General features: G+C 32.9%; 1 protein-coding gene across 2 annotated transcripts; it reads right to left on the bottom strand.

Annotated features, from left to right (window-relative positions):
• Positions 1–1,377: 1,377 nt before the first annotated feature.
• On the bottom strand, positions 1,378–13,055 carry LOC132036610 (ethylene receptor). 2 transcript variants are annotated; one of them, XM_059426978.1, is made up of 7 exons: positions 12,891–13,055; positions 9,503–10,450; positions 5,518–5,886; positions 5,092–5,352; positions 4,848–4,975; positions 4,476–4,673; positions 1,378–2,150 (listed from the first exon to the last, which is right to left on the bottom strand). In XM_059426978.1, exons 2-7 carry the CDS (start codon positions 10,400–10,402, stop codon positions 1,793–1,795), a joined length of 2,214 nt encoding a protein of 737 aa, XP_059282961.1. In that variant the 5' UTR covers positions 10,403–10,450; positions 12,891–13,055; the 3' UTR covers positions 1,378–1,792. The 2 variants fall into 2 exon arrangements, with proteins under 2 accessions (XP_059282961.1, XP_059282962.1); XM_059426979.1 differs by lacking the exon at positions 12,891–13,055 and having other exon boundaries at positions 9,503–10,273; positions 10,350–10,890.
• Positions 13,056–15,100: the final 2,045 nt, after the last annotated feature.

The following is a 15,100-nucleotide window of genomic DNA, read 5'->3' as shown; positions in this document are numbered from 1 at the left end:
CCTCAATGTATGCAACTTTTTTTGACTTGTACCCTATCCTTTAATTTTTTATGATTTACACCCTAACATATTTATTTTTTGGCAAAACCATATAACAGCTCATTTTATGAGGGACATAATAGAAAAATATATATAATTCATAAGAGAGTAGTGGAGGGGGACTAGAATGGATGATTCGTCGTTAGAGGCTTAGAGCCATATAAGACATTGTTGATATCTATAGATCACTATCAATGAAAGTTAGATGAGATAATAACAGGCTAGGTTGCTTTTCAAGGTGCATTATACAGATAAATTGGTGAAGAAAGTCATTGTAAATAAGAATCAGGAGAAGGTAAAAGTTTCCAGAATATATCTTTATTTTCTCATAATCAGATTCTCCACCTTTAGAGAAACAAAAATCGAAAACAACCACCATTTAAAGATTGACAGCTTATTCCTAAACTATGAAAATAGCTCTGTACTTGTGCTTCTTTTCGCATAAAATTTTGCTAAAACCAGATTATATTTATTATATAAATATTTGTTTTTGTGCTTCATATCTAAATTAAATAAGTGGAGAAACATATACTCGTCTGTGCTAATGAACTACTCCTTGATTTACTCATTTCAACATTACTGGATGCGTGATGAATTCTCTTCAAAGTAGCAAATTGTGAGGAACTTGTCAATAATAGATTTGGTTATTCTATGAAAGTAAAAGAGAAATACTCCCATGATTGAGATAACATATATGGTAGTAACTTGGAATTCTCTAATTTCATGATCTTGAATATAATTAACAATGTAAAATTGAAGGACAAGTAAAAAACAAGAGTAGTACTGCATAGCTACGACACACACTGCATCGATGGATGTTTTTTTTATTTATTCCTGAAAGTGAAATAAAATAAATATCATGGAGGTTTGCATAGCATGATGAGCAGAATATTTCTCTCTCTCTCTCTCTCTCTTACAAACTAAATATTTCCTATCTTGTCCCTCATGAAGGTTTTCCAAGAAATGATTAGGTTAGGGTGTAAATCATTAAAAAATAGAGGATAGAGTGCAACTTAAAAAAGATGCAGACATTAAGGGTGCAAAATGCAACGAACTCTAAATATAACAAGGAAAACTTAATTATAATAATTATCTCAAGTATTATTTCTCTCAGCTTTACTCACTTCTTTTAGTCGTGTATAGTCAATATTGTACGCAGTCAAATTTAAGAGTCCAGCTTTTAACAAACTGCTGAAGGTAGGCATGAGGAATATTTGTGGACCTTCGTGAATTACGTGGATAATCATACACGTAACTAATTGGTACTAGTATTACTTGACAATCATGCCTAGTTATGTAATCAATTTCATTCCATCATAACGTCATAGCTACGTAATATCCTTAATTTGATCCTTCTTAAAGATACCAGTTTATGAGCAAAACGAAACTCAACTTTTGCTCCAATTTTCAGGCTAAGGTCATACATGTCATATACATTTATACAAATGTTTTCAATTATTTTAGCACCCCCAAAAAGAAGAGAGGATTAAACATGCTTGCTCCAACCTTCCAGGAAAACTGACCCCTTCTCCTTCATATTCATAGATGTAGAACTAACTAATTCTTTATACAGTTCTATTGACAATTACATCATCGTGAAACCACTTTAATTTCTACAATATATTTGAACCTGCAATTAGCATATCGGGCCATCATTGTGAACAACTCTTCATTTTGCCCAAAAGCCGAGAAATGCATTTACAACAACACTCTTGCATTTGAGCGTATCAGGTCTTGACAAACATTTACTCTTTCACTGGGATTGACGAACAACTCCATGCTCTAAAAGCTCGGATAAAACACTTCTCATTTTGTCAACTGAAACAGGTTTCAGAATAACTCCATCCATGCCAACTCTCAGGCAGTTGTCTTTTGTCACTCGGTCAGTGTTCCCCGTTACTGCCACAATCAGTGGCCTGTCGTGACGTTTCCCAAATTTCTCATGTATCTTTACAGCAACTTCATAACAGTCTATACCTGGTATCCTCACGTCCATGAATATTACTTTGTGTTCCTGACTAAGAACTCTCAAGCACTCATCACCAGAACCAACAGTTGTTACATCGCAACCTAGGTGCACTAGCAGACTCTTGGTTACCATCCTACTAAACCTGCATGAAGAAGTTTCAAAATTTGCATCAACTTAATCTTTTCAATCGTTACCAGTCATAAACATCCTTTTCAAAAAATATTACATTTGCAACAACCTGATAAACAGCCACCAACAGTGAAGAAGAATAAATAAAAAAGCAAAAGGAGTGGATATTTATCAAAAAAGTAAAAAGGGAATCCTCAATTAACTTTTTTGTTTGATAAACAAGAATCCTCTGTACCTTTGCTCTAAGAGACGTCTATGAGCCTGTTTGGATGGGCTTAAAATAAGCAGCTTATAAGCTGGAAACAGCTTATAAGCCAAAAAAAAAAATAAGTTGGGGTAGGCTAACTTATTTTTTTTGGCTTATAAGCTGTTTTCAGCTTATAAGCTGCTTTAGATAAGCTAAGCCAAACGGACCCAATTATTTTTTTGGGCTTATTTTATGCACAAAATGGCTTTAAGCTGGCCAGCCAAACACTCAAAAAAGCTGAAAACAGCTTATAAGCAACTTATAAGCCAATCCAAACGGGGTCTATATCTAATATTTATTAATCCCTTCATCAAGAAGTAAAAGAATGACTTGCATATATTTGTTTCTTAATCCTTTATAACAAGGAAATTTGACAACCACATGAAAGTTTACTGTAAATCACATTTTCTTAAAGTTTAAATTACTTCTAAAATTCTTTAAACAGTCATCTCAATAAAAATATTTGACCGCTCAAGGTATATTCTTCTCAGGAATAGGCTCCCACAGATAGAGGTTTGCATTCCAATCTTTCCTCCTGCTTTGCTTTCTTCACACCCCCCCCCCCCCCCCTTTTTTTTTTTTTTTCTTTTAAATAAATAATGACCTCCTTCCGCTTTCCTCTATTTTCTTAAAACCTCCTTCAACTTTCCTATTAGATTGATAAGACCTACAATGTACTTCTTATCCAGTTTTGCTACCAACACATGACGACACTTCATGCATTTAATTACTACGAATCAAGAAATAATTAACAAGCTAATGAACCATGCACTGAAGACCAAACTTCAGCAGTTAGTGGAACCAGAACCAAATAATAATGTTTTTTGCAGGAAATAGTTAAATGAACTTTTTAGGAAAGATAGCCTTTTGTTTTATCATCCCTGCCTTGGACTCACTTTGCTTACCGATTCCGAACCTCTTTTGGCTGTGGGTTGGGGGGAGGGGAGGAAACAGAAGCAGAGCATGCTGTCTGATTTTAAAAGGGTTTTCATGTATGACAAGGACAATTGATAAGCTGGTCTATTTTTTTCCCATCCAGAAGTTATTTTCAAAGAAAACATATGACCATTACTATCTTAACAGTAGAGAAAGTAGATAACTTATTAAGGTGTTAATTGATGTGCCGGAGCATCCTTGTACACAAATACATACCCAAAGAACATGAGGTATATTTCTGCTAGATTGCACACGAGGCTATTTTGACACAACATAAGCTCCAAAGAAGAGGCTGGATAGGGAAAGGAGTTAGAAAAGGCAGGACGGAAATCTGGAAAACCATACAGCCAGCATTTGGTGAGTCATTTGAAAGAAAGGAACCTTAAATGTTTTGAAGGCAAAAGAGAGAACACACACAAGCTGAAGTCCAATGTCTTGTCTCTCTTAGCCTTCTGGTGCAACATGTAAAATGTCTAAGATGTAGAAAGCCTCTAAGATTTTGCCAGTTACCTCTCAGGTTAGAGCAGGTAGGAACTGAGGTTTTTGGAAGGTTCCTGGATATGGAAATTGGAACACTGGCAAGATCCTGATGGTTATCTTTGTGCTTCTTTTGTTTATATGTATGCTCACTTGTAAAAGATATACCTAAAGAACGTGCCACTTTATCCTGTGTCTTCTCACCGTGCATCCATGTAATTGGATGGAAAATGATTTAAGTGGGTTTGGCCACACTACTTCCTATACTCATAGGTTCGAGACAATGATGTGAGCCCCAATGATGTGCTAACATGTTTCTCTTCTCCATTCATGCAACTTTAATTAAGACCATCTTTCTGCACCTGCTGTGCTTCTTTTCCAAAGGACATGAAGAGCCAACACTAATATCTAAGATTGTACTCCTAATACATCTAAGTCTAGCACATTTCACCACACATGAAGTTATTAGACTTTAACTTCCATAGACATTTAATAGAGGGTCAGGGTCCTTGTTCCAAAGGGATGTCCAACAACTACCACTTTGTTCAGCTTGTACATGTTTAGTCTCACGTAAAAATAGACCAACACATAGCAAAATTAGAATCATTGGCCAGATCAAGTCATCAAAATGCAGGACAAATAAGAGGTCTAAAATAAAAAGGTAGTATGAGCACTCACCCATTATCATCCATAACCAAGACCTTTAGTCCTTTAAAAGCCATCGGCATGTGATTTGCAGGCAATCTGGGCATAAAGGGAAGCTTAGACTCATTTGAGCGGCCAGGAATGCCAAGTTTAACTATAAATATAGCAGTAGACCCCTTGCCGAGACCTTCACTTTCAATCCAAATATGTCCTTCCATAAGATTAACAAACCTGATCCAGGCCATTGGAACAATAAGTCAGATAAATAAAAACTGCTGTAAGTGTGAACAAATTCTCCAAGGAATGTGCATCAGTAAAGAAAAAAAATTCAATCTTGAGCAGTTCTCCAGTTGTCTTGGCAAACTGAAAACCGCATTCAAAACAAACACCAATGAAGTGAGATACCTCTTACAAATTGCAAGGCCAAGCCCAGTGCCACCGGAATTTTTAGTTGCTAGTGCCTGGTTTTCCGCAAATTTACAGAACAGCTTGGGGATATCCTGAGGATTAATGCCTGATCCTGTATCTTTTACCTACATAACAGGGAAAAAGTAGCAGTGAAATCACTACCCAAGATATTTTACAGAGCAACTACTATTGAAACTGCAAATATTAAATATCAAGCATGAAAATAAACCTATAAACATACCTGCACACGTAAATAGAAGTGATTCTCACTTTGCACAGGAAACAACTTGGGAGGATCTTTTAAAGATTCTGATTTTGCAGCAACAGCAGAAATTGACACACTGCCTTCTTTTGAGAATTTTACAGCATTGCCAACAACATTTAGAAGAATTTGCATAAGCCGTTTCTCATCTCCAGTAGCAAATTCCGGCAAATCTGAAGATAAACTAAGCGTAACAAACAGCTTTTTCACATATGCAATAGGCTTGATTAAGTTAAGGACCTAAATCAATAAGCAGACACCTGAATCAGTGAATAGTTTCCAGCATAACATGATGAAAAAACCGAAACTCAAAAGTAACGTATTTAACAGATCTAGAACCTCTTTGCATTGTTCTGTTACTCAAATATTATAGAACTTGCAAGTAAACAGAAATGTTAGGCTTACCTCTCTGAAGAGAGCATGAAGATTGAAAGTCCCAACGTCTAGTTGAAGGCTTCCATCCTCTAGCCTTGAAAGATCCAAGACATCATTGATAAGGGTTGCTAAAAGGTTGCTGCTCTTAAGGATTGTTTCCACCATCAGACGCTGCTCCAGTGTCAGCTCACTTTCTTGCAGCAAAGATGAAAGTGCAATTATTGCATGCATGGGAGTTCTCATTTCATGATTCATAACAGCCAGGAAATCATTACGCGCACGAACAGCCATTTCTGCTTCTCTTCTTGCCAGATCAAGAGCCACATTCTGCTCCATAAGAAGATCCCGAGCCCTCATTGATTCCTCCAAGATGGCAGCATGTGAGAGAGCGACAGCTACCTGAATTGACAACATATAGAAAAAGTAAATCCATCCGGTCACATTCAAGTGCCACGGGCATGAGCTGCTCTCATTTGAGCCCTAGTTAACTTATTAATCATAGTCTACTGGAAGTTTGAATTTATCCACTTTAACAAGGAAACTACAATCACTCCACAAATTTCTGTTCTATTGTGGAAATTCACAGCTAAAATGCTAAAGATTTTCATTTAGTTTCTTTTTTCATTTATTTTCTCGCAATAATAGGAACAGTGGGGCGCTGGAGAAAAATGAGGGGTGGAGGACTGCTCCTCAGAAAAAACTCCTTCTGAAGAAATCCCAATGGTATAATCCTGTCTTTTCTCTTATGCACATACTTAATTTTTTCCCCTAGCTTCTTTTCACTTTATATGTAGTATATAGTACACAAAGTACTACTCAATACTAGATATTTAGTCTACAGCATGCATATGAATAATGAAATCGAATCACAGTTGTAAGTCCTAGTTTGTTTGTACCCTAGATCCTAAAACCAATGTAGAGCGAAATCTAATAAAGCATAATAGTCATGGAAGCAAAAGAGCAGGACAGGTACTGGCCATCCAAAACAAAATCTGCTATGACATTAAATAATCCCCACTCGATTTTTATTTGTTTTCAGTTAATACTAGTTTCATGAGGCCCGGGCTTACTCAAGATATAAAAGTAGTAATTTTAAATAAAGAAGTATAATTTGTATGGCACGTTAAACATATCTTGTTAATAAGTCTTCATAATTATTAAAGTTCTTAATCACATAATTGGATATTTTTAAATTAAAAAAAAAATTATGAGGAAGGAGGTTTGACTGGAGAATTAAAAAAATACCAAAGGACCACAAGTAATTCGATATTTTATAATACAAAATAACATGATACTAAAATATGTAAATAATCACTACTAAAAAGTTACTATTTTTCCACTGAATTGAATTTTTCCCAGAAGAATGCTCGATGGCTATTCCACTGAATATCGATGGGAAAAACTTAGATAGGAATGTTTTCACACGGAAAAATTAGGAAGTTCCCCGGCGTTTCAATGGGAGCTTGTTTCTCACCATGCATTTTCCCCAGTGAGCTAGTTCGGTGGGAACGAGGTGGGAAAATCGTGTTTTATAGCACAAATTTCCCACTGAATGTCGGTGGGAAAAACCTCTATTTCTAGTAGTGAATTACAATTCGACGAAGATCATGAATGGAAAAACATTGGCCTTTTTATGAATTTGTGAGCATGTAATTTCTTAGTTATAGATAAAAATAAATCTATTTTAATATTAATACGTTTTAATTCCACTCATAATTTCATATGGCAAGAGCTTTTGCAAAACACATTTTTTCATCTTATAGAAGCATCCGATACATCTACTTTTGTATGTATGCATCTGCTTGATGCCTGCAATGAAATCATTTATCTCATCAAAAAAAAAGAAGCATCCGATACAACAAAAAATTTCAATGACTTCAAGTTTATACGACAATATTTATAACCTTGGTTTAGATTCCTTACACAAATTTACCTAATAATGATATTATAAGGATATTAATAAACAATAATTAAAGTACATTAATAAAGCACCCCCTCCGGTTCATTTTACTTTGAAGCTTATTTTTTGTATAAATAAGCAGGACATGGCGCAGTTCCAGCTTACCGAAGACATGACCTTAGATAGGAAGTTATGGAGGATTCATATTAGGGTAGGAGGTTAGTAGGTAGTCTCACTTATCCTTTTTGTACTAGCAGTAGCAGTTTTGCTCTCTAGTTTCTTGTCCTTTGATTTGTGCTACTATCTGTTGTTTCTTGTACTGCAAGTATCTTATTTATCAGTGGTAGCTAATGCTCCTTTTTTAGGCTGTTTTATCATGGCTTTCTCGCTTTCATTATTTTCATTTCCATGCTGATTGCTTTCATCATAATTTAGCAGTTAATTCTGGTCGCATTCCATCGGAATTTGAAGTTTGGCTTTATTGATACAGTCTATTTCACAAAGGACATGGATGATATTCAACTATTCTTGGACCAGATAAAAAATTCAGTCCAAGCATTTATCAAATGATGTAAATCAAGGGGGATAATTTTATGAAGATAATCGGTGCATATGAAATTGCATCAATATAGTTGTCTCATAGAGACTGGTTCTGCAGCTGTTCTAATAATGATTAAGAGCCTGTTTGGAAAGCCACCTGGTAATTGGAATTGGTGTAATTACTACCCTAGTAATTACACAGCCTAGTAATTACACAGTATTATAATTATAATGACCTGTTTGTTTGTCATCTTTGTAATTACAAGCGTGATGTTTGATTGCACAAGTGTAATTACACAGTTAGTTTAATTTAAAAATAACATTTGATTATAAAAAATTTAAAATTAATATTTCAAAAATATGTGCCTTTATAAATGATATTAAATTAGTTATTTAATAATATAGTTATTTAATAATACATTGTTTCTTGAAAATATGTCAATTAATAATCATATATTTATAACTAATATTGTAATAAAATAATTGATATATAATTTCAAATTAATAATATTTTAATTTTAATTGATTATAAAACTTAAAAGCATACCTTTTTTGTGAGAACATCATTGGATTGGATGTTTGACAAAAAAAGAATATTTATAAATATAATGCCATAACATTATTCAAATATTTGACAAAATTCTATCAACTGTAAGTGAAAAATAAATTACATGCAATGTGAAATAACAAGTCAATAGTACTACAGCAAATATTTTTAAAATCGAAAATATAACCCAAATTCAAAATCCAAAAGAAAAAAATTTAACATAATACTCTTATGTCAAATTCCAACGTTACATAAGCAAGTTACAATGTAACATAAGTAAATACTCCTATAATTCAAAAGAAAGGAAAAATATAAGTCTATAACCTCATTCACAACGAAATTCTACTTTAATAACGTCACTTATTATATGCCAAGTTTGTTAATGACTCATTCTTTCTAATATTAAGAGATGTAGTTTCAAAAATTAGAATATTAACAGGGTTATGCTAAATGAATAAAATAAAAAACTAAAAAAATACAAGTAATTATATGGAACCACAAGAAGTAAAGGTTGGGAATGAGAAGAAAGGAAATGAAATATAAATACTATAAAAAGAAAAATATATTTTAAAAAATAAAAATAATTAAAAAGTAAAAATAAAAAAGTAATTAAATAATAGAAATAAAAAATAAATCAGAAAAGAGAAGAAATTAAAATAAAATAAAATAAATAATAGGAATAAAAAATAAATTAAATAATAGAAAAGAAATTAAAATAAAATTAAAAAGAAATAAACTAAAAGGTAACCCTGTAATTACACCCAATTCTGAGCCCCCTTGAGAATTGGAGTGTAATTACACCCTCTCAATTGCACCCAATTCCCACTTAACTGTGTAATTACCTGGTCAAACAAACAGGCCAAACTGTATAATTACATCCAATTACACCTAATTCCAATTACCTGGGTGGCTTTCCAAACAGGCCCTAAGTAATATATACTTTCAACACCAGACTCTAGCATTTGAACATCATCCAGGTAAAAAAGGGAGGCTATCAGATATTATATCATATATAAAAGAATTCAAACCTGATCAGCTACCACTTCAACAAGCTCCAATTCATGGACATGCCATTGTCTTGCACTATCGGAAGGAAGCATCAAAACCATCAAAGCATAGCGCTTTGTAGAAAGCTCAGGCCAATCGTTAATCTGAAAATTTGAGAGATGCAGAAGTGGGACCCTAACAGCAACCACCTCACCTGGCATGTACTTCTCGGCAGGTCGAAGCCTTGCAACGGGAGAATTTGGTGAAATTTTAACAGCACGATTTGTACTGAAAACTTGATTAATTACAGGAAGTTGTGTTGGTACTGTAAATCCAACTGGATTTTGATGATGTAGAGTATAAGAAAGTTGAAGTTCCAGTCCAGTTCGAGTTGGCATCCACAATGCACACTCTTCCAGTCCCAATGCTCTTCCAAGTTCAACAAGTGTAGTCTTCAAAATAGTATGTCTATCCAGAGTACTTCTAATTTCATGCGTTAGCATTCTAACATATCTACCTGTCTCCTCCTGTGTCCGAATAAGACCCATTTCACGATCAAGCTCTGCCGCTTTGTTTTTCAAGAAGAGCTCCCTAGTTTTGACACTTAATAGATCCGGAATAATGTGCACCAGCATGGCAGCAGTTGCACATGATACCGCAGCAGTGAAGACCTTAGCGATAGTCATCACTATTGCCACAGTCCTCGTATGGGCGGTAGATGTCCATAAGTTGATAAGATGTGTTGCTCCACAGAGAATTATGAAAGCACCAAATTGCACGAGCACCCATCGATACGGAAAAACAGCCGATTTCTGGACAAAGTATACCAACTCCATCGGGATGGAGAAATAAGCAACTGCTATGAAAAAATCAGCAATGTACTGATACCTCATTAACAACTCATCAGCGGGCCATTGTGGATCAAAGCAGTTGCAATCCATGATGGACAATCACCTCAATGAATCGCTCACTCTATATTATCAACACCACTGCAGCAAAAGGACATCAATTCATCAAACAAAAAGAATTTATCCCTCTGAAGATAAAAATAGTATAGAAGAATACTAATTCAGCAGCTAATTAGTCTGAAAACTTAGTGTTTATAAGCTCCGAAAGACAAATTAGCAACTGCTCAAACAAATGATTAACTTAGTAGCGACATACTGATTAATACATATAGATTTCAAAAGAACAAACAGAAAACATGCATGATGCACTCTTGGGGACAAGTTGTGTCTGAAGTCCATCAACAGAGTATACATCATCCAGTGAGACTCTATTTTCAATTGCTTTTCATAAACAATGAGTTTATATCCTCAACATGATTAATTACACTCCCTCAATTCCAATTTATGTGGCACTATTTCCTTTTTAGTAAGTCCCAAAAAGAATAAATTTCTATATTTAGAAACAATTCAACTTTAAACTTATTATTTTACCCTTAATGAAATGATTTATAGCCACACATTTGGTCTATAACAAGCCATTGAGAAATGTGTGGCTATAAAAAAAAAATCTCGTCAAAAAAATTTATAGCCACACATTTCTCAATGGCTTGTTTTAGACCACACGTTTCACACATCTTTCTTTCTTTCTTTCTTAAATTTTGTGCTCAGTCAAACACAATAACATAAATTGGGATGGAGGGAGAAGTACAATTACTACATGATGTAGTTACTATAACAAAATCGGAAATAGTAAATTTTATCGATGGGGAATGCCGCACGACACAAAAAAAAAAAAAAAAAAAAAAAAAAAAAAAAAAAAGGGTACTTCACCCTCATTTCTGATTCTCAACAACCAATTTCACTAGTCCATTTCTAAAATCCTCAATTATCACTCCGACTAAAACTGAAGCCTATTTCGGGTAACTGATTTTGTTTTAGGATTTATTCGAAATCAATTGATTTAAAATGCTTACAAGTTGAAAATGAGGTTTGGATAATCAGATCATGTGGAAAAAGAATCAAATTTATTCAGTTCCATTCCAATAACTGAAAAAAACTCAAAATTCAGTAATAAAAATGTAATCTTTAACGTTAATGATGGAGAAAAAGAATCAAATTTATTCAGTTCCATTCCAATAACTGAAAAAAACTTGAAATTCAGTAATAAAAAATTGATCTTTAACATTAATGATGCGGAAAACAAATCAAATTTATTAATTCCGTCCCAATAACTAAAAACCAACAATTCAGCAAATAAAATTCACTTGATTAGCCTCAAAACAATGAGAATTCTAATGATTAACACACAAAAGCAGAGTATTTCACCATAACAACTTCAAAACACAATGTTTTTTTCAAAACTTATAAGCATAATTAACTTAGAAAAGATGTTAAACAAAGGAAGAAAAAAACTGACAACCAACAATTCAGCAAATAAATTTTATTTGACTTCCATCCCAATAACTGAAAACTCAAAATTCAGTAATAAAAATTTGATCTGTAACATTAATGATGTGGAAAACTAATCAAATTTATTAATTCCATCCCAATAACTAAAAACCAATAATTCAGCAAATAAAATTTTACTTCATTAACCTCAAAACAGTGACAATTCTAATGATTATAATACACAAAGCAGATTACTTCAACATAACAACTTCAAAACACAATTATTTTTTTTCCAAAACTTAAAAGCATAATTAACTTCATAAAATTGTTTTACAAAATTTAAAACAAGTTGTTTATCATATTTATTCAGTTCCATTCCTATAACTGAAAAAAAAAACTCAAAAATTCAGTAATAAAAATGTGATCTTTAACATTAATGATGAGGAAAACAAATCAAATTTATTGAATTCCATCCCAATAACTGGAAAAAAACTCAAAAATTCAGTAATAAAAATGTGATCTTTAACATTAATGATGAGGAAAACAAATCAAATTTATTCAGTTACATTCCAATAACTGAAAAAAAACTCAAAAATTCAGTAATAAAAATGTGATCTTTAACATTAATGATGAGGAAAACAAATCAAATTTATTCAGTTCCATTCCAATAACTGAAAAAAACTCAAAATTCAGTAATAAAAATTTGATCTTTAACATTAATGATGGGGAAAACAAATCAAATTTATTCAGTTCCATTCCAATAACTGAAAAAAACTCAACATTCAGTAATAAAAACTTGATCTTTAACATTAATGATGGGGAAAACAAATCAAATTTATTGAATTCCATCCCAATAACTAAAAACCAACAATTCAACAACTAAAATTTACTTCATTAGCCTCAAAACAGTGAGAATTCTAATGATTAACACACAAAAGCAGAGTACTTCAACATAACAACTTCAAAACACAATTTTTTTTTCCCCCAAAACTTAAAAGGCATAATTAACTTAGTAAAATTGTTCAAAAGGGGAAAAACAAGTTGTAAAATTAAGGAAAAGGGATTAGGGTTTGTGTTAGAAAGAAGAACTTACAACTGGAGATAGAAATGACAACTCACAACTCATACATAGAGTCACGATTTAAGTCATCTTTCCATTTTAAGTTAAAACCAACCGTTTTTATTCGGTGCTCTATTTTTGTCAAATTTTGTTGACATCATTAAACCCACTTATGGAGGTTTTAATGTCAACCAATAGAAGAATATTTTATTACCAAAGGGGCATGCAGTTGGAGAAATAAATAAATGTACCTAAAAGAAAGGAAAAAATTGGGCTTTTGATTATCTGTTACTCCTTCCGTCTCAAATTATTTATCGTGGTTATTAAAAATAGTTGTCTTAAATTAATTGACGTTTTAGAAGTTTTAGGCAAAATTGATTATTTTTTTCTCATTTTACCCTTAGTGAATTTTGTCACTAATGGATGTTACATATATAAATAAAGTAAACATTTAATAGAGACGGATTATAACTTAGAAATAAATAAGAGTAGAGTTAGTTAAATACCCCTCTTACTTAATATTTCTTAAGGGCCGTGAAAAATAAAAAAAATGACAAATAATTTGAGACGAAGGGAGTAGCTCAATGGGATTAACATGTCTGAAAATAAAATTTACCTCACTTCTCACTGAAAGAAAAAACTTTTTCTCAATGATTGTTCCGAGCCTTGTACAAAACTTTTTCTCAATGATTGTTCCTAGCCTTGTAATGCATCATTTTTTTTTATTTTTATTTTTTGCTAACAAGATGGAACTGCAAATATTAAAGACTCAAAGGAACATACATAATGTACACGATACAAGTACTGAAACTAAGGGGGTACTACTTTTCTCGCTATGGGGAGGCCAACAAGTCATTTAAAGTTGTTAAAACAAAGGAAGGGGGAGGTATGAACTGAGGGGAATTCCATGGCAAATGGCCAGAAGAAAGAGCTAAGCATTTGCCATTCTGGTGGACTCCGAGATCAGTCATCAATAACCTGCAATCAAGAAGAAGAGGAGAATGCATGAGTGGTATTAGGAATAATAAAAGGTTCAGTCAGTATCTTGGAGTCGGTCTCAGCTTGCAATGGATGTGCAATGCGCAGTCCAACAAGTAGCATAGCTTGTTCGGATTCTAAAGGAGAGGAACCATAGGAGGGAGCTGAGTAGCAGTTAATCCAGTGGCCTTGATGGTCGCGAAAACCACCTCCAATGCCAGTGACATGAGTGTTAAGTGTTGGGATATATACTATTAATCATATGTTTGGATATAGTATTTATTATAGAACAATTATTTAGTCAATTTTTAATAAAGAGTTAAATAGATCATGTATTAGTATGTGTGTGCTTTACTTATATAGTAGATGATTTAGTGTATAGAGTTTAGCTTATACACGGAAGATTAAATCATCGGTTCTTATAAGTATAAAGTTTATGTTCTGTCTAAGATGGAAATTGTACAAAGCTATCGGTATGATTGTATAGCGAGATTAAATATAATTATCTTTATTATGGGAACGGTATAATTTTAAACACATTATGCTAGTACATTTTGTATGTATTGAAGGGACCAAGTAGAGATAAGTGTTTTTATATTGAATATATAAAACAACCTCTCTGCTTCATTAAAATGTATATATGCTCTTAATCTTGATATATTATTATGATTAATGTGATTTGTCATTATTTTGATTTATTAAAAAGGTACGACTTAATTGCGGGTCTATGTATTCCTGGTAAATTAGATAATGGCAAAATACATTTTGTGAAATAAAAATTAGTTGATAGAATATGTCTCGAACTTGAGATTTGATACTCATATGGATGCTTATAAGTCTCGTAGAAACCACATATTTGGTGGATTTTTATCAAAGTCACATGTAAGTTAAGCGGAAATATAAAGGATTTAATTAGTCAATGAATTAAATTATTAGTAATTTAATTTAATTGATTAGTGTCTGCAATCTTAACATGGGAAGTTAAATAAGATTTAATGAAAGATTTGAAAATTATTTGACGGTGCAATTCTGATTTTAAATGGAACAAATTGTAATTTATTGTGGTAGGATTAATTCATTCATATTCCGAATTAATACCAAAATTGGAAGCCTCGTTATTAAATTTGTGGTCCCTGCTATACCTAATTATTCTTGAACTTGAAAAATAATATTCTTTGGGAAAAGTAAGCCCACACGTCTTGAACTAGGGTTTTGCACCCTAAAACGTGGTTATATATATACGCTTTTACGGCCTTATGACATAC

Source organism: Lycium ferocissimum, chromosome 11, assembly GCF_029784015.1.
Source record: "Lycium ferocissimum isolate CSIRO_LF1 chromosome 11, AGI_CSIRO_Lferr_CH_V1, whole genome shotgun sequence".
NCBI classification, from domain to species: domain Eukaryota; kingdom Viridiplantae; phylum Streptophyta; class Magnoliopsida; order Solanales; family Solanaceae; genus Lycium; species Lycium ferocissimum.
Note: the sequence above shows the minus strand (reverse complement) of the source record. Positions and strands in the feature narration are given on the sequence as shown.

Excerpts from the sequence above, each read along its gene's own strand:
- LOC132036610 (XM_059426978.1), bottom strand. The coding sequence starts at position 10,402 with ATGGATTGCAACTGCTTTGATCCACAATGGCCCGCTGATGAGTTGTTA. Across the intron at positions 5,887-9,502 it reads TTGAAGTGGTAGCTGATCAG|GTAGCTGTCGCTCTCTCACA; the intron begins GTTTGAATTCTT and ends TTGTCAATTCAG. Across the intron at positions 5,353-5,517 it reads TTCATGCTCTCTTCAGAGAG|GTCCTTAACTTAATCAAGCC; the intron begins GTAAGCCTAACA and ends TTATTGATTTAG.